Source organism: Anguilla anguilla, chromosome 1 (genome assembly GCF_013347855.1).
Source record: "Anguilla anguilla isolate fAngAng1 chromosome 1, fAngAng1.pri, whole genome shotgun sequence".
NCBI lineage: Eukaryota > Metazoa > Chordata > Actinopteri > Anguilliformes > Anguillidae > Anguilla > Anguilla anguilla.
The window spans coordinates 87,103,434-87,122,061 of NC_049201.1; the positions used below are offsets into that span (position 1 = coordinate 87,103,434).

At 45.8% G+C, this 18,628-nt stretch overlaps 2 protein-coding genes and 5 non-coding genes across 7 annotated transcripts in view; all 7 read right to left on the reverse strand.

Moving 5' to 3' along the window:
* Positions 1-5,055: 5,055 nt before the first annotated feature.
* LOC118214612 (elongation factor 1-alpha, oocyte form-like) lies at positions 5,056-12,556 on the reverse strand. The gene is made up of 8 exons (XM_035394716.1): positions 12,417-12,556; positions 11,785-11,947; positions 10,508-10,687; positions 8,685-8,981; positions 8,415-8,565; positions 7,700-7,956; positions 7,331-7,565; positions 5,056-5,361 (listed from the first exon to the last, which is right to left on the reverse strand). The coding sequence occupies exons 2-8, from the start codon at positions 11,926-11,928 to the stop codon at positions 5,237-5,239; spliced, it is 1,389 nt and encodes a 462-aa protein (XP_035250607.1). The 5' UTR covers positions 11,929-11,947; positions 12,417-12,556; the 3' UTR covers positions 5,056-5,236.
* Positions 12,557-14,726: 2,170 nt separating this feature from the next.
* On the reverse strand, positions 14,727-14,798 carry trnaa-cgc. Its single transcript has one exon. It is a non-coding gene; the product is annotated as a tRNA-Ala (tRNA).
* Positions 14,799-15,707: 909 nt separating this feature from the next.
* trnaa-ugc lies at positions 15,708-15,779 on the reverse strand. Its single transcript has one exon. It is a non-coding gene; the product is annotated as a tRNA-Ala (tRNA).
* A 488-nt stretch (positions 15,780-16,267) lies between these two features.
* trnaa-ugc lies at positions 16,268-16,339 on the reverse strand. Its single transcript has one exon. It is a non-coding gene; the product is annotated as a tRNA-Ala (tRNA).
* Positions 16,340-16,814: 475 nt separating this feature from the next.
* On the reverse strand, positions 16,815-16,886 carry trnaa-ugc. The gene has a single exon. It is a non-coding gene; the product is annotated as a tRNA-Ala (tRNA).
* Positions 16,887-17,364: 478 nt separating this feature from the next.
* Positions 17,365-17,436, reverse strand: trnaa-ugc. The gene has a single exon. It is a non-coding gene; the product is annotated as a tRNA-Ala (tRNA).
* A 521-nt stretch (positions 17,437-17,957) lies between these two features.
* The window catches only part of adprs (ADP-ribosylserine hydrolase), a 7,991-nt gene continuing 7,320 nt past the window's right edge, over positions 17,958-18,628 (reverse strand). Inside the window, exons 5-6 of the mRNA XM_035410514.1 lie at positions 18,506-18,606; positions 17,958-18,403 (exon numbers count right to left, since the gene is read on the reverse strand). Of these exons, the coding sequence (XP_035266405.1) occupies positions 18,030-18,403; positions 18,506-18,606 (475 nt within the window). The 3' untranslated portion in view covers positions 17,958-18,029. The remainder of the gene's footprint in view (positions 18,404-18,505; positions 18,607-18,628) is intronic.

Consider the following 18,628-nt stretch of genomic DNA (forward strand, 5'->3'; position numbering starts at 1 on the left):
AATCTCAAAAAAATTCTATTCACTTTTCAGGGAGAATGATGCCATCATACTGCAAAACACAAAAAACAACAACAAAAAACAAATGAGAAAAGTTTGTTAGCTGGGTGTGCTGCAATAAATTAGGGAAAAGCCAAAACTTCCTCCAGACTGCAGTTAACCAGGAGGGTGTTCACTTTAATATCAGTCACCTGCTCATCTGCAACCAGAACCCACCTTCTGCTGGAACCAGCGCATGGCTTCCTCCTTGTGAATCCGGTGTCTAAACCCGACCGACCTGTCTTCCGTCGCTTATCCGCGATGCTGAAGCCAGGTCTGCCCATAACCTGAGCGGCGGAGGGAGAGAAGGAGGGAGGGAAGGATGGAGGGGCAGAGGAAGGGAAGGAGAGAAAGAGCCGTGTTACTGCACGTGCGTGAAAGTCCTCAGGCTCTTTGAGAGAAGGTTTGAATCTTAAGCAATCTGCCCTGTAGTGAAGTATGATAAACATGTAGAGCTGTAGCAGTTGTCAAAGTGTTGATGTGTTGATGCCCCTTGATGGAGAACAGGCTGATGATAGCGTTAGGGCTGATCAAGTTCATTTCCTGTCTTTTGAGGCTCAGCAAATGCCAAAACATTTTTTTATTCATATGAAATGAGTCATATCATCAAATGTAATCAGTCTACTCACTAGAAGTATGATAATCCATGCATATGAAAACTACAGTTCCCAGCATGCATCACTTAGGATCACGTCCAGGAACTGCAGCCATAATTGTACTGAGTGCGTTTTAGAGCCAACTTTTGCCAGATTATTTGGCCAAAATTACAAAGTCTTTTTTATTTAAATCATTGCCACACAATGACACTGGCCACACCAGACCCGATAATGTTAAACCTCAATGGATATTGATTTAAACTTAATTGGAAATGCTCACAAAGCTGTAGTTTATTGAAAAAATTGCACTCACCGCCATCTTGGATGACGTGAAAGAGAACAGATTACTTCCGGTTTTCATCTTTATACAAGTGTTACCATTTGACAGTTCAAAGAAACACAGGGAACCCCCTACTCACCACAGTGAGCAGCACCTTTCAGAAAGATAGCATTTCCTACAGCATTGGGATTCATTCAGCCTGAGGGAAGACTGCCCCCTACTGGCCCGCCAACACCAATTCAGTTTTCCTAGGTAGCCTCCCATGCCTGTACTAACCAAGCCCACGTTTTCTTAGCTGCAGCCATTCAGCAGAAGGTTGCCACACTAACTGCTGAACTAAGAATGAAATGGGGTCGCTGGTCAGCTTCTCACTCAGATAAACCGCCTCTTGCAGCACATGTGTGAGCACCACAGTTTCGGACCGAATCCGGCCCTCGCCGGCACCGACTGCGGCCGACAGCCCTGCAGCGGTGGCGCATAACTGGCTTCTACCCCAAGGGATATATGGGAGGGCTTGCTTTCTGAGCACACGTATGATTGGGTCCCCCTCCAGCTTGGGAAAAGAAGCAGCTGGCTGGCCCCACATAGTCTAGAGGAGAACAGCAAGGAGTCTGCATGTATCAGCACGCTTGCACATAGTTTGTGAAATGGACATTCCAAATTCGGGTGGGATTGGAGATGCCAAAAAAAAGATATCACCATTAATAGAGGTTGCAGGGAGTGTTTATGCAAATAGTACATCAAAGATGATTGGCTGCTATAATTGAAATCCAGAATTTACACCAGCTCTGCAGCCATATCTAACTGCTTGTTTTGTCCAGTGATTAAAAAAAAAAAATTGTTGGAATGAAAATTGCACCACTCCTGAGGCTGGATACCTGCTCCACTAACAGTGAATTCATCTCAGTGTGGTAGTTAAAGACCCCAATTCCCTCCTGTTACAACATGTTTCATATTTTCTCAACTATCCATCAAGGCCGCCCAACCCTGCTCCTGGAGATCTACCGTCCTGTAGGTTTTCACTCCAACCCTCACACAGCATTCCTCATTCAACACCTGGATGCTAATTATTAGAATCAGGTGTGCTGAAATTAGGGTCATAATGAAAACCTGCAGGATGCCGGGCCTCAGGGAATGGGGGCTGGCAGTGCTGTTGTACATAATCTTTGTGTGATTGTTGGGCTTTTTTTTGTTTTTGTTTTTGTCGCCAGGTGGAGTTCACCAAATGATCCGTATGAAAGTGCAGAACCTGACAGGCTGGATCGCCCTCGTTCTCAGCCTCAGGCAACATTCCGTGCATGCGAGGAACCGTCGAACCCGAGCGCAGGCAGGACAGTTTGAAACAGAGTTAATGTCGGGTCAGGCGCCCGCTAACCCCCGCTAACGAGTTTGAAGATAAAATCTGTCAAGACTGCACAAGCCGCTTTCTGCTGCTTTTGTTACTTTTTCATTCATAAATAAGAAAGAAATGTGAACTTGTTTTCCAAATTGATCAGCGGAAATTCTGAAAATGCGCACTTCATATAAAGTATTTCTGAAGTAGGGAGCGGGAGTGCTGAGGAGACATGGTCTTCCCGTAATGGTATTCATATTCATAATTCATAATCTAAGTCTGACAGCCAGCTAGCTCCAGTAAACGGGCTCAGACCAGCATTGCCAGGTCCGCAGTTTTCTCATCCAATTGCATTTCTTCGAAGATAAAATGGTGGGCACAGTCAGGCACAGTACATCAGGCAAGAAACTGCTCATTTACCCCTAAAAATTGAAAACAGTTTTGTCTGAGGGCTTGTTTCTGGTCTTTGTGGGTTATTTTTGGGGAGACCACTGTGATGGAAAATGTATCTGACCTGGCAACACTTCTCTTCCCACGCCCACTCATTCTGGAGCCTGTGGGCTCCGCCCGCTTCAGGCCCTGACCGGTGCATGGCTTCTGCACCGCTGCAGCAACCGCACCGCATGGCTGCAGCAACCGCACCGCATGGCTGCAGCAACACCACCGCATGGCTGCAGCAACTGTCGCATGGCTACAGCAACACCACTGCATGGCCGCAGCAACAGCACCGCATGGCTTCAATACCATTGCATGGTAAATACTCTGGACTCTTTACAACTAGAAATAGCCAGACAGGAACTGCAGAAGAAGACTGGAAAGACCAGTTCAGTTCTCTGCATTCTCTTGTAGTTTTTCATGTATATTCTTGTTTTACTGTTCAGACGTCTCTGCTGACATTCTACCAGAGTAGAAAGACGGAAGGGCCAATCAGCTATGTGTATGTGTGTCTGTGTGTGTGTGGGTGTGTATGTGTGTCTGTGTGTGTGTGTGTGTGTGTGAGTGTGTATATGTGTCTGCGTGTGTGTGTGTGTGTGTGTGTGTGTGTGTGAGTGTGTATGTGTGTCTGCGTGTGTGTGTGTGTATGTGTATGTGTGTCTGTGTGTGTGTGAGTGTGTCTGTGTGTGTGTGTGTGTGTGCGTGTGTGTGAGTGTATATGTGTGTCTGCGTGTGTCTGTGTGTGTGTGTGAATGCGTGTGTGTGTGTATGTGTGTGGGTGTGTGTGTGTGTATGTATATGTGTGGGTGTGGAGGGTGGTGTTTTTGAGCACCATTTTGAAGAGCAATATGAGCAAACTTTCCAGGCATACCAATTCTGCTATTGGCTGCTGAGACAACCTGGCTGACCTCACTGCCTACAGCAGCCAATCACTGGCATGCGTGAGACTGTTGCTGGGCGAGGCTTCTCTAAAAGTACAGTTTTTCTAAAGTAGACATCAGGTGAGCATTCTTGTAAAAGCAATACTGGTTTCAGAATATCCCTTCGCCCCCAGAACCCCTGTGCAAGGGGGGGGAGGGGGGGGGGGTCGGTTTAACACCCTCAACAGGGTCTTGGAAAATCCTTGAACATATGCTCATATTGGAAAGTCATGGAAAAGCCATGGAAAGTAACTGTTTTAGGAAAGGGCCAGGAGATAAAATACATTTACAATGGGTAAAAAGCATCAGTCTTTCCTGCTAACTCACTAGCACGATATCACTTTCTCTTACGTTGAGTAATATCAGTGTGTTAACACAGTGTCTCTCCAACTCAGGCCTGGGGGAACGCTGTGTATGCTGGTTTCATTTTCAATTGCTCGTTCAGTGAAGGTTGTTGAACACATCAATCATCAATCAATCAAATTTTTTTATATGCATATTTCACAGCAATTGTCACAATACGCTTCACAGATGTTGGACCTCCCACTGGTTTTTCCATTAAATCCTCTACAAGAAGTGATGGTAACACTATACAATAAGGTCACATGAATTGGTATTAACTAATGTAGTTGTTAACTACTGACTACTGAAAAGTTTGTATATACAGCTTTTTTTGATGTTTGTACATCATTAATTCATGTTATCAACTACATTAGGTAAAGCCGATTCATATTTAGACTTGAAAACAGTTCATGTATTTGTTAATCCATCCATTATCTACACTTGCTTATCCTGAGCAGGGTCGCAGTGGGTGCTGGAGCCTATCCCAGTAACTTAACTTATAACTAATTATAGGTTTATCCTATGCTTTGCTAATGTATAAATAATCATGTAACTAATACATTAGTTAATATATTTGTTAACTACTAACTACATTTCATGTCTAATTCATGTATTCGTATTCGTACATCATTAATGTTAACATCTACATTAGTTAATGCCAGTTCATGTGAGCTTATTGTAAAGTGTTACCAAAGTGATTTGTATTGTGTGGGCTCTTGTGCCCTATTCTAAAACCCCGTGTCTGTTAGTGTACTGCCCATTGTGTACTAAAACCTATGAACTGAATAGTACGCAGTATGCTTTGTAGACAGTACACATGTTGAGGACATACTAGTTAGGAGGCATGGCTCTGTCTTTCATCCATCCTGAACATGTTTTGACTCAGACTGAACCCAAGTGTGGGGCAGTTACACATACACACACACACACACACACACACACACACACACACACAAACACACATATACACATACACACACACAAACACACACACTCACACACACTCACATACACAAACACACACACACATATACACATACACACCACACACGCACACTCACACATACACACACACACACACAGCCACACACACACACAGTAAAGACAGGAGGGTGAGGTTAATGATCTTTATTGCTGCCAGAAGACCGATTACAGGGCAATATCAGTGGAGGCGTGGCCACAGACCAGCCCTCCACCGCTGGAAGGTAAGCATCCAGTCCTCTCCACCTCCGGGACCGGATGAGCAGCAGTCTCTGGGGGGGGGGGGGGTTGTGCCTGAGGGAGGGGGTGTGGCTCACTTCTTTCCCCCAGCCTTTATAGCGGACTTGGTGACCTTGCCACTGGAGGCGGTCTTCTTCTCAACGGACTTGATGACACCAACGGCCACAGTCTGCCTCATGTCACGCACAGCAAAGCGTCCTGCAGAGAAGGAGAGACGTTAGCCAATCACGTACACAGAGGGGATGATGTTAGCCAATCACATATGCAGAGGGGATGATGTTACCCAATCACATACGCAGATGGGATGATGTTAGCCAATCACATACTCAAAGGGTATGATGTTAGCCAATCGTATACGCAGAGGGGGAGACGTTGGCCAATCACAGCTTCTCGTCACACAGCAATAAGAGAGAGTTCTGGGGAATTTCCATGTTTCAGAGCTCTCCTTTACAGTAACATCCAGTAAATGTACATGATAAAGCAAAAGTCCTATTTGCATGACTGACAGCCCACTAAGCCAATAAGAGTCATTGAATTATCGTTTTGAGCGTGTTGATTGTGACCCTGAGCCGATCTACAGCGTCACGCCCTCAACGGGTGCCAAATGCCTCCGACTTTACGGAATCACGTCATCAAACCGTCGATAATACCCATAATACACCAGCCTGCGAGCGGAGAGACACACTTCACCGCTCGCGTTCCACAGTGTGCTGTAATCAGCCCACGCCCGGTTCTGCAGGTGCGCAGGAATTCCATTGGCTACGAGCCTGCATTACTGCTCCAGGTAAATACCACCCTTACATATGCATGCAGAACACAGCACACACAGGAATGTCACAATCGCCATGGAAACGCTACAGAATGCAGGAGGTGCTGTTCAGTAGAATGGGAAGTCCTGCGTCGCTTGGAGCTCCGCCCCTTGGTCAGTTGGATTCATTTTGCTGTTTTGGCTATGAGAGGTAGTTGCTGATGGGCTATATTACAGGAAGTCTGTGTGTGTACAGCATTGTGATTGGAGTACATCTATTTGAAATTCCATTCAAGAATTCAACAACAAAATGTAATTTCAGGGAATTTCCTGAATGCACAAAACTGGAATTGCTCCCAAACCTGAGGTACAACCAGGTACACTCATCAGGTATAGTTTAGGGATCATTACTATGTGCTGTAATGTAGCATCTGATGCAATTTAATATAAAATGTGTGCTATTTACTGTGTGCTTGCTGTGATGTGCGATGTAGGCGCATACTGATGGAGAGGGGCGTAGCACAGTACTGACCCAGAGGGGTGTATAGCAGTACTGACACAAAGGGGTGTATAGCACTACTGACACAGAGGGGTGTAGCACACTGCTGACCCAGAGGGGTGTATAGCAGTACTGACACTGAAGGGTGTAGCGTAGTACTGACACAAAGGGGTGTATAGCAGTACTAGCAGTACTGACCCAGAGAGATGTATAGCAGTACTGACTCAGAGGAGCATAGCACAGTACTGACACAGAGGGTTGTATAGCAGTACTAGCAGTACTGACACAGAGAGGTGTATAGCAGTACTGACACAGAGGGGTGTAGCACAGTACTGACCCAGAGGGGTGTACAGCAGTACTGACACAGAGGGGCATATAGCAGTACTAGCAGTACTGACACAGAGGGGTATAGCACAATACTGACCCAGAGAGGTGTATAGCAGCTCTGACCCAAAGGGGTGTACTGACCCAGAGGGGTGTATAGCAGTACTGACACAAAGGGGTGTATTGCAGTACTGACACAAAGGGGTGTATTGCAGTACTGACACAGAGGGGTGTATAGCAGTACTGACACAGAAGGGTGTAGCATAGTACTGACACAGAGAGGTGTATAGCAGTACTAGCAGTACTGACACAGAGGGGTGTATAGCACTACTGACACAGAGGGGTGTATAGCAGTACTGACACAGAGAGGTGTATAACAGTACTGATCCTGAGGGGTGTAGCACAGTACTGACCCAGAGGGGTGTATAGCAGTACTGACACAGAGGGGTATATAGCAGTACTGGCACAGAGGGATGCATAGCAGTACAAGCAGTACTGACCCAGAGGGGTGTATAACAGTACTAGCAGCACTGACACAGAGGGGCGTATAGCAGTACTAGCAGTACTGACACAGAGGGGCTTAGCGCAGTACTGACCTAGAGGGGGGTAGTCAGCGAAGCTCTCCACACACATAGGCTTGGAGGGGATCAGCTGCACTATGGCAGCATCCCCTGACTTGATGAATTTTGGGTTGTCCTCAAGCTTCTTGCCGGAGCGGCGGTCGATCTTCTCCTTCAGCTCGGCGAATTTGCAGGCGATGTGCGCAGTGTGGCAGTCGAGCACAGGCTGGTAACCCGCGTTGACCTGCCCCGGGTGGTTCAGCACGATGACCTGCAGGGGGCGCCACCAGGAAGAGCAGTTACAGGGGGTACAGCTGATTATGGACCAGCACACCCACCCGTCTCCCCCATCCCCACCCAAACACTCATCTGAGCACACCCTCACCCCCTCCCAAAAACACTCACCTGAGCAATGAAGCTGTCAGCCTGCAGGGGCGGGTCATTCTTGCTGTCTCCAGCCACGTTGCCACGGCGAATCTCCTTGACGGACACGTTCTTGACGTTGAAGCCCACGTTGTCCCCTGGCAGCGCCTCAGTCAGCGCCTCGTGGTGCATCTCCACCGACTTCACCTCCGTTGTCACGTTGGAGGGGGCAAAGGTCACCACTGTGTTGGGTTTGAGGATGCCTGTTTCCACCCTCCCCACCGGCACGGTCCCGATACCTGCAGGGAAGAACACACAGTGTGACCCCCCCAGCTTCGTACACCCACCCCCCCCAGCCTCATACACCCAGCCCCCCAGCCTCATATACCCAGCCTCGTACACCCACCACCCCAGCCTCATACACCCAGCCTCGTACACCCACCCCCCCAGCCTCATACACCCAGCCTCATACACCCACCCCCCCAGCCTCGTACACCCACCCCCCAGCCTCGTACACCCACCCCCCAGCCTCATACACCCAGCCTCATACACCCACCCCCCCCCAGCCTCATACACCCAGCCTCGTACACCCACCCCCCAGCCTCGTGCCCCCACCCCCCTGTCATGACCCCCCCCATCCCCCAGCCTCGTACCCCAACCCCCCCAGCCTTATACCGAAAAGGGACAGAAAAGGGACTTTAAAATCATTTGTAATGGAGGTTATACAGGCTCATCCCCCCATTCCCACAGTTGCTACCTGCAATCTTGTAGACGTCCTGCAGGGGGAGCCGTAGAGGTTTCTCTGTGGGGCGGGACGGGGGCAGAATGGCGTCCAGAGCATCCAGCAGTGTAACACCAGAACCGTTCCCTTCTTTTCGCGTCACACTCCAGCCCTTAAACCAGGACATCTGCACACACACGCACACACACACACACACACACACAGACACACACAGAGTTCAGTGTTTAAAAAAAAGCCGCAGGCTAGCCCCTCTCATTGGCTGCTCTTTAAAAGGACGGTACCCACGTTGGTGCTGGCCTCCAGCATGTTGTCTCCATGCCAACCGGAGATGGGCACAAAGGCCACGGTGGCGGGGTTGTAGCCGATCTTCTTGATGTAGGCGGAGACTTCCTTGGTGATTTCGTCGTAGCGAGACTGGCTGTACGGGGGTTCGGTGTTGTCCATCTTGTTGATCCCCACGATCAGCTGCTTGACCCCCAGGGTGTACGCCAGCAGCGCGTGCTCGCGGGTTTGCCCATTCTTGGAGATGCCCGCCTCAAACTCACCCACGCCCGCTGCCACAATCAGCACGGCGCAGTCAGCCTGTTGAGAGCATGATGTTTTGTTAGCCTGCCGCTAACACTTCTGCTCATAATCAAGCTAGTATTGACATCTGCTAGCACTCATTAGCCTGCCGCTAACACTTCTGCTCATAATCAAGCTAGTATTGACATCTGCTAGCACTCATTAGCCTGCCGCTAACACTTCTGCTCATAATAAAGCTAGTATTGACATCTGCTAGCACTCATTAGCCTGCTACTAACACTTCTGCTCATAATCAAGCTAGTATTGACATCTGCTAGCACTCATTAGCCTGCCGCTAACACTTCTGCTCATAATCAAGCTAGTATTGACATCTGCTAGCACTCATTAGCCTGCCGCTAACACTTCTGCTTATAATCAAGCTGTTATTGACAGCTGCTTGCACTCATTAGCCTGCCGCTAACACTTCTGCTCATAATAAAGCTAGTATTGACATCTGCTAGCACTCATTAGCCTGCTGCTAACACTTCTGCTCATAATCAAGCTGTTATTGACATCTGCTAGCACTCATAACCTGGCAATAAATATACCTTTGCTAACAATGATCATAGCATCGCAGTCATTATCATCAGATAACACTCACAACCTAATAATCATTAGCAAGCAACTAACAGTGATGATAGCCTAGTAACCATTAGCATGTGCTAACAATTATCATAGCATAATTACATAATAATCAGTAGCACTTGCTGACACCGATAACAATCTAGCAATAGTTTACATCTGACTTTCTCTCATCAGTTTTGTAGCAAGGTGTTCTGTTCATTAGAACCAACTGATTTCAGATGATTGTCCAAACAGCATATTCAAACAAAATCCAGTCCAGTTTCAAGAAGTGTACTTGAAATGTCAGGGGGCCAACATATACGGTTGTGAAATGTTGTATTTACTATGCGACAAATCCTGTCCGCAGTAAACAGCATCGACGCAGCACGGAGTTCTCTGAAAAGTTCAGAAGTTGCTGAATAACTTCTTTTTTTTTTTTAAATAAATCACTGTGAACAATTGATTGGTCGCTGTGTCCTGTGAAAAACGTTTTATGTGGGGTTTAAAGTGTTCTTTTTCCCTGCATAGTTGGAGTGGTTCAATAAAGAGGAGCCATCTAAGGGTTGGAATATTTAGCCACAAAACACATGTGTTTAGCAATTCACAACAGAACTGGACTTTTTTTAAATCCCATGATTATCCAGAGAACTGCACCGTAAAATATCCTGTGTTAATTCAGCTTTAACAGAGTGCATATGATTTAACACTAGACATTCTACTGAGTATCAGTGAAGGCTATCGTCATTACGGTCCAGATAAGTTTTGACATGCGATTTACGCGTGTTTAACGAGTTCTCAATTTGAGCAAACACATAGGAGCTGCAGGCAGAAAATGTTTTGTAATCCTCTAGTTCTGAAGTTCATAGTTTTGAAAAATGAGAGGCCCCTTGGCTCCCTAGTTAGGGAAATAGCAGTACTCTTGTTCTGGCTGTAGGGGGGCGATGACGCCTTCGTTAGCGTATGCACAGTCGTGGGCCTACCTGGGAGGTGCCTGTGATCATGTTCTTGATGAAGTCTCTGTGGCCGGGGGCATCGATGATGGTGACGTAGTACTTGGTGGTCTCAAACTTCCAGAGGGCGATGTCAATGGTGATACCACGTTCCCTCTCTGCCTTGAGCTTGTCCAAGACCCAGGCATACTTAAACGACCCCTTCCCCATCTGCAAGACCCGAACCACGTCAGCCACAAATACCCACAATTCCACAGCAACCACAAGAGACACAAATACCCACAATCCCACAGCAACCACAAGAGACACAAATACCCACAATCCCACAGCAACCATGTGACCTACAAACACCCACAATTCTACTGTGAGCCCAAATATTCACAATCCCGCCCAATCTTAAAAGCCTGATTGTAACATATTTACAGCCAGTACAGCCCCAATTTAGGAGGCAGAACCATGAAAACACGAATACCCAACATGCCTCCAGTGAGCCCTCCCAACGGACAGGGGTTCACTGCAAGCCTTTGACCTCACGCTCCCCATCTTAACTGTCAATAACTGTCAGTCATAGTTGCTTTTCCACGACCTGCCCCTTCACTGCTGGCCGGACAGGTTTGCCTGGCTCCACCCAGTGTGGAAGGGGTGCAGGGATAGAGCATGAATCAGTCCTCAAAACAGGTCTCTTCTGCCCAGAACAATGGCAGTCTAACCGGTAGCTGGTAGCGTTTCAAAGCTTGTTAAGGATCTTGATCTGCAAGATCTGACAGCACTGCTTCACACCTACAAGCAATCTGAATTACTAATATATATATATATATATATATATATATATATATATATATATATATATATATATATATATATAATTTAAATAATAATAATAATAAGCATAATAATAATAACCCAGTTGTAAAAAGTGTTCATGCAAAAGAAAAGCGTACCGAATATTCCTAAATGGAATGGATAATTAATATGTACTTCGTGGTTTGTCCATTTTTACTCTACTTATCGTGGAGACGCAGTATCTCAGAACTTGCTAGCGCATCTGTCTGTTTCATTTGGTCACGCGATACTACCTGTCGTACGCCGACCGTCCGGTTTAGATTTTAATGGGAGTTCGGTGGGCGCGCGGGCCGAGAAACGACAAACGGAAAATCCACTCGTGCCCCATCCACTCCCCGGAGCTCTCGCTCAGGTTTCCACCAGGTCTATGTCACATTCCTCTTAGCGGTATAAATGATCAACTTTAAATAAATAAATAAATAAATAAATGCATAAATAAATAGCTATCAATTTCCTTCACTTACCTCAGAGGCTTCCTTCTCGAACTTCTCGATCGTCCTCTTGTCGATTCCTCCGCATTTGTAGATCAGATGGCCAGTGGTGGTGGACTTGCCGGAGTCGACATGACCAATCACCACGATGTTTATGTGGATTTTGTCCTTTGCCATGGTCTTTAAGGTTCCGTCTCTAAAATATTTACCGTATTTATAGTCTCCATAAAACCACATACTCTGCATCAGCCTACACTGTTAAGCCGCATTCCCGACAGCATGCGCTTCGCCAATCGGCTACCAGCGCTCCTTTTGCCCGTACGAGTCATACCCTACACATGATCTTGGGCCACTATGAAAGACGATAGCCACAGTAATACGGGATGTGGTTGTTTGTGCTATAAAAGCACATATTATATAAGATTCCCCAGACCAGATAAGACGGCTCAGCTACAAAAACGTGCGTCCGTCCTCTGAAGGAGTGGTTCGTGATTACGACAAAAAATTACAACAACAACGCTGACATAAGTCTTTCATGAGTACAACAATGACTGTTGATATAATTAAAAATTATATGAGGACTACTTGGAAATGAATGAACGAATTGATTAATTCATTTAGCTTAATTTAATCAGAGTAGCGAATGTGGGGGAAATGTCACTTACCGGTGCACCGCAGTCCCAATCAAGGTGACAGGTGAGAGAAAGGCCCACTGAGGGTGTCATCAGGTTTTATACAAGGAGGCGTCCCCGTGCTACGCCTCAGCCCGCTCATCCCCCACCCCGCCCGCCCCTCCCTCACTCCCTGATACAGTCGCAAATTTCACAGAGTAAAGAAAATGCGCGCGCCTGTCCAGCTACGTCCTCGGGCTGCATATTAAAACATTTTATAATGTCGACTCGTTTAAAACGAACAATGCGGAACGTCAGTGTTCTTTTGGAATAATCTTTGACTGATCTCACTTTCTCAGACCTTCTCAAGGACTGAGTGACAGTTACGTATAGCCTATCTGGGTTTTGGAAAATACAAAAAAAAAAAAAAAAAAAACCTGTTACCCCCACCCCCACCTTTTTCAACATGAAAGTCCCTTTTAGGAACTGTCTGTTAAGTGCAAATGAATACATGCAAACTAAAATCGCCTCTGGACTGCCGGGGTCTGTAGTATTTGCATACCGAAGAGGATCTTTTACTCATACGCGCTTTGGGAAGGTTACAGTATATCATGTTTAACTGTTTACGTCGGCAGCGTGGCTGAATGCTCATATTATGTTTTAACATTTAACACTGAACACGACAGCCTGATACGCATTTACCGAATCCAATAGGTACACCTGCACAAGGCTTAACAATGTAAACAATAATACGCATTTTACTGCTATTCGGGGAACATCTTCAGTATGTTAATTATCCCAGTGATACCTAGTTCCGCTACTGTGTTAAATGTACCTCAATTTGAAAAACGAAAATGAATAATTTAGCCTCGATTTGTTTTAGCTACTCGCAAAGGTACATTAGAAGGAATGTTGTATAAAATTTCACTGCACTATTCTTTTTTTTAAAAACAAGTCAGTAAAACTCAGATGTGTGTCACAGGGTTACAGGTTGAACTGGTTCTGTTACCGCCTATGCGAATTCTGATTGGATCATTTGCGTAGTGTCATGAGGAACAGCCGGCGGCTAAAAGACCGGAGAACTTCACCGAGGGGCACGTGCGCCAGAAAGTGAGCATTAAAACGGGGTAAAGACGATAACGAACATACAAAAATAACGCCACTCCAATGAAGGATATTTAAGCTACGGTGTTTCTTTGTTTTGGGTGAAAAGGTCATATTTGTCATTCTCTAGGAGATGCAAACAGGTGCAGATCGATCCCTCCCCTCTCCCGCAGGACCCACTGTTTGCTGCTTTAATTTGCTTTAACCATCTGCGTGACCTCCTTCCCACAGAAATCATCTGCGAGGAGTTTTTGTCAAAACATGGGCAAAAAATAATTTTAGGAGCAGATCAACAAAATACAATGCACCACGTGGTACACTTCAGTTGTTAAGGCCTTAAGGTCAGAAGAAGCTCTCCAAACAAACAGGATTCCAGCAGTTACTGCACAAACGGAATGTGTTTTCAGAACACAGCTCTGTCCCTGAGGTGGTGGAGCCCTCTGGAGAAAGCTTAACTCTGCAACATGAAGGGCACTCAAGGGGGTAATAATAATAATAATAATAATAATAATAATAATAATAATAATAAACTTTATTTGTATAGAACTTTTCAAAAACAAAGTTACAAAGTGCTTTACACACATAAAAGAAATAAAATAATACTAGATGTAGATGACAGCTTAAGCCTTAAGGGACACATTAAAACAAAGTATATGAATAAATTAACTCCTGTGACTTCTGTTCTGTAACAACTGTACAACCTCTATCAAATCACACCTCTGTCAAACAGCTTGAGATCTTGTTGAGCTGCGAATTAGTAGAAACAGGTGCGTCAAATTAGGCTTGAAATGAAAACCTACAGCAGTGGTGTCAAACTCGTTGCCATGGAGGGCCGTGTGTATGCAGGTTTTCATTCCAACCAATTAATGCTGCCTTAATTGAGTCCAATTACTCATTCAGCCATATGTGTTTAACTGCATTGAAGCACAGAATATAAGAAAATTTTTATTTAGACAATGCGGGTCACCATAGACGTCGGGTCACCATTGTGCACAAACCTGCATCCCTAATTCAGCAAATAATTTAACTAATTATATAATCAAGATCTGAGGCTGGAATGAAAACCTGTATACACACGGCCCTCCATGGCAACGAGTTTGACACCACTGACCTACGGGATCGTAGGCCAGCAGGAACAGGGTTGGGCAGCTGTGCCTCATCAATGTTCACCACTGGTTTGGTGCTCCTATCAAACTAACATGGTACTTCAGCAGCATAGATGAATACAGGCAATGGGCAAAAGATAAATTCACAGAACCATGGAGATGCTGGGGATTGAACCCAGGACTTCATACATGCGAAGCATGCGCTCTACCACTGAGCTACATCCCCTCCCGTGAGTTTGGGTGCAAAACATTTTCCACAGGCAGTGAAAAAAGATATCAATACACCCACAAACAGCAATGAGTGGGTTTCAGACGTTAAAGTTATATTATTATTTTATGGATTACCAGGCAGAAGAGGTGATGGTAATGGTAAAGGAAGATGTTTTTATTGTAATTTGATGAATTCCTGCCAAACTTAATATTTCAAATAACATGAGTTCCCAGATCGCGTGTGCTTGGTCTCATTTCATTTCATCATTTGGTTTCTGAGATAAAAGTTGTTTTGTGTTTGTACTGCCCCCTATTGGTTGATGTGAATATACCTCGTGTTATATTACATTCTATCCTTTAGCATGCATACCAAATATATTTAATTACGATAGGTGAAAGCACTGCATAGTTATCGCCTATTTTGTTGTAGGTCCCGCCCATTTTAAAGTTCAGTGGTTAATGAACCCATGAAACATGCAGAGCAATTTGGGTGCAAATTGGTTCACAAGCAAAAAAAAAACCTTAATGAATTTTTTTTTTTTTAAACACAATGGTGGAAAATCTATATAAAATGACCTAAGTAGTTAAATTGTGAACATTGGTCATATACTGTAGGAGGTATTGATTATTTGATTACAGCGATACCCATGGTATGAAGGTATCAGTAAGCTCTTCATTAGAACAGATACTGCAGCAGCTGTACTTTACATCACACGACAAAGGCAGAGAAGAGCTGAGAATCAATGTTCCCTGATGGTGCTCCTCATTTATACCCAGCCCCTTTCAGATAAGACTGGACATTCCTGCCTTAAAGTAAGTGAATAAGGTGATTATTTTATGGACTTCCAGGCAGTAGAGGTGGTGACTGAGGTAAAGCACAAAGCCTTAAATAACATCATGGGAGAGGGGCAAACTAAAGCATCACTGGAGATGCAGGGGATCGAACCCTGGACCTCATACATGCAAAGCATGCGCTCTACCACTGAGCTACATCCCCACCTGTCATGTCCTATTGAGCAAAACATTTTCCATTCACAGGCAACGAACAATATATATATATATATACATATATATACATACATACACATATACACCCGGAAGCAGCAATGAGCGGGTGTAAGCGGGTACTGGGTACCTCTGTATACGCAAGCTTCTGAGACTTGGTCTCATTTCATTTCATCTCATCATTTGGTTTCTGAGATAAAAGTTTGTTAGTGTTTGTACTGCCCCCTATTGGTTGATGTGAATATACCTCGTGTTATATTACTTTCTATCCTTTAGCATGCATACCAAATATATTTAATTACGATAGGTGAAAGCACTGCATAGTTATCGCCTATTTTGTTGTAGGTCCCGCCCATTTTAAAGTTCAGTGGTTAATGAACCCATGAAACATGCAGAGCAATTTGGGTGCAAATTGGTTCACAAGCAAAAAAAAACTGTGTCATTGCATTAGAGTGGAGGAGCACTGCAGAAAAGCAGCACTGGAGATGCAGGGGATCGAACCCTGGACCTCATACATGCAAAGCATGCGCTCTACCACTGAGCTACATCCCCCACACATGCAGGGTCAATGGGGATGCAATCCATTCACAGGCAGTGAAAAAAGTTATATTATTATTTTATGGATTTCCAGGCAGAAGAGGTGATGGTAATGGTAAAGGAAGATGTTTTTTATTGTAATTTGATGAATTCCCGCCAAACTTAATATTTCAAATAACATGAGTACCCAGATCGTGTGTGCTTGCTTTCATTTTGTTCTTTCATTTGGCTTCTGAGATTTTTGAGTTTTTGATTTGTAGTGCCCCCTATTCATAGATTTGAATATACCTACAGCTATATATTGGGGAGCCACCCTTAAACATGAATACCAAATTTAATTTCAATAGGACTACCTGGTAGTTATCACCTATGTTGTTGCAGGTCCCGTTTTAAACTTCATCGGCTAATGGCAGCCATTATGGTCCTTTATGGTGCCTAGAAACTGTTCCATTGCATGGAGACAAGAGAAGGGCAGCAGAAAAGCAGCACTTGGAGATGCTGGGGATTGAACCCAGGACCTCATACATGCAAAGCATGCGCTCTACCACTGAGCTACATCGCCGCACCATCAGCTGCTGGTGAGCAAAACATTTTCCATTTACAGGCAATGCACAATATATAGATTTTAAAAAGTCAAAAAATGCGCTATTAGTATCTAATTTAAAAAAATTAGAAGAAAAACCAGCAAACACAGTTGTTCCCCAGGACCAGGGTTGGGAAACACTGCCGTAAAGCATGGGTGTCCAAGCTTATCTGAAGAGGGCCAGTGTGGGTGCAAGTTTTTTCTTTAGCCCAGCTCTACAACACTACAGCGCTGATTCAACTAATTAACTAAAACGGTCTTAATACCTTGGTAAGTAGAACCAGGTCTCTACACTGCACTCACGCCAGCCCCTTTCAGATAAGACTGGACATTCCTGCCTTAAAGTAAGTGAATAAGGTGATTATTTTACGGACTTCCAGGCAGTAGAGGCAGTGGTGACTGAGGTAAAGCACAAAGCCTTAAATAACATCATGGGAGAGGGGCAAACTAAAGCTGCTGGAGATGCAGGGGATCGAACCCTGGACCTCATACATGCAAAGCATGCGCTCTACCACTGAGCTACATCCCCTACCAACAAAGAAACAGCACCACAAAACTCACAAAACTCACACTATAATTGAATAAAAGACCAAAAACAAGAACACATTGAGCTTTTCTTTACAATTTTATTAGGAACTGAGTTACATTAAAGTAATAAAATAAATCACATCGGATTTCTTTCCCAGAAAGAGACGTGTAGAAGCAAGGCCTGTGTGTTTGTGTTTGTGTGTGTGTGTATGTGTGTGTGTGTGTATCAGTCGGTGTGTGTTCAGGGCTCTGTGTGTGTGTGTGTGTTGAGGCTTGTTTGTGCATGTGTATGTGTGTGTGTGTTGAGGGCTCTGTTTGTGTGTGTGTGTGTATGTGTATGTGCATGTGCGTGCGCTTGTGTTGAGGGCTCTGTGTGTGTGTGTGTGTATATCAGTCGGTATATGTTGAGGACTGTGTGTGTGTGTGTGTGTGTGTATCAGTCGGTATGTGTTGAGGGCTGTGTGTGTGTGTGTGTGTGTGTGTGTGTGTGTATCAGTCGGTATGTGTTGAGGACTGTGTGTGTGTGTGTGTGTGTGTGTGTGTGTGTATCAGTCGGTATGTGTTGAGCGCTGTGTGTGTGTGTGTGTGTGTGTATCAGTCGGTGTGTTTTGAAGGCTGTGTGTTGGTATGTGAGCGCGGCTGTGTGTTGCTGTGCTGTGTCTCGCTGTCTCCCTCCTGTGGCGGTTGGTGGTACAGCTGGTGCAGACGGCTGGCCCAGGCCTCCGCCTCCTCCGCGCCCTCACAGCAGCGCTGCCAGGATGGCGGGATGGCGTCCGCGCCGTAGTGCGCGCCCGCGATGGCGCCCGCCATGCACGCGATGGTGTCCGTGTCCCCGCCCAGCGCCAGGCAGTACGCCAGCGTCCTCTCCAGGCCCCCGTACTGCTCAGGCAGTCCCGCGCGCGGCTCCAGGCAGTGCAGCGCACAGAATATGGCGGTGGGGACGGAGTGCAGGGCCGCAATACCGTTCCCTGCACACAGGGGGAGACAGAGAGTCAGAGCCGTTTGCGGGCCCCGGCCTGCACGCTACTGGAGGCGGGGAAAAGAGGAGACAGGGTGCAGCTGGTACTGACCCAGCTCAGAGATGACCTCCTCCACACTGACGGAGCTCTGCTCCATCAGCTCCTTCACCCTGTGCAGCCGAGCGCAGAAAGGAAGCTCCGGCTCGTTCAGCCTGGAGAGAGAGGGAGCATTTA

Excerpts from the sequence above, each read along its gene's own strand:
- LOC118214612 (XM_035394716.1), bottom strand. The coding sequence starts at position 11,928 with ATGGCAAAGGACAAAATCCACATAAACATCGTGGTGATTGGTCATGTC. Across the intron at positions 8,982-10,507 it reads TGATCACAGGCACCTCCCAG|GCTGACTGCGCCGTGCTGAT; the intron begins GTAGGCCCACGA and ends TGCTCTCAACAG. Across the intron at positions 8,566-8,684 it reads TGCTGGAGGCCAGCACCAAC|ATGTCCTGGTTTAAGGGCTG; the intron begins GTGGGTACCGTC and ends GTGTGTGTGCAG.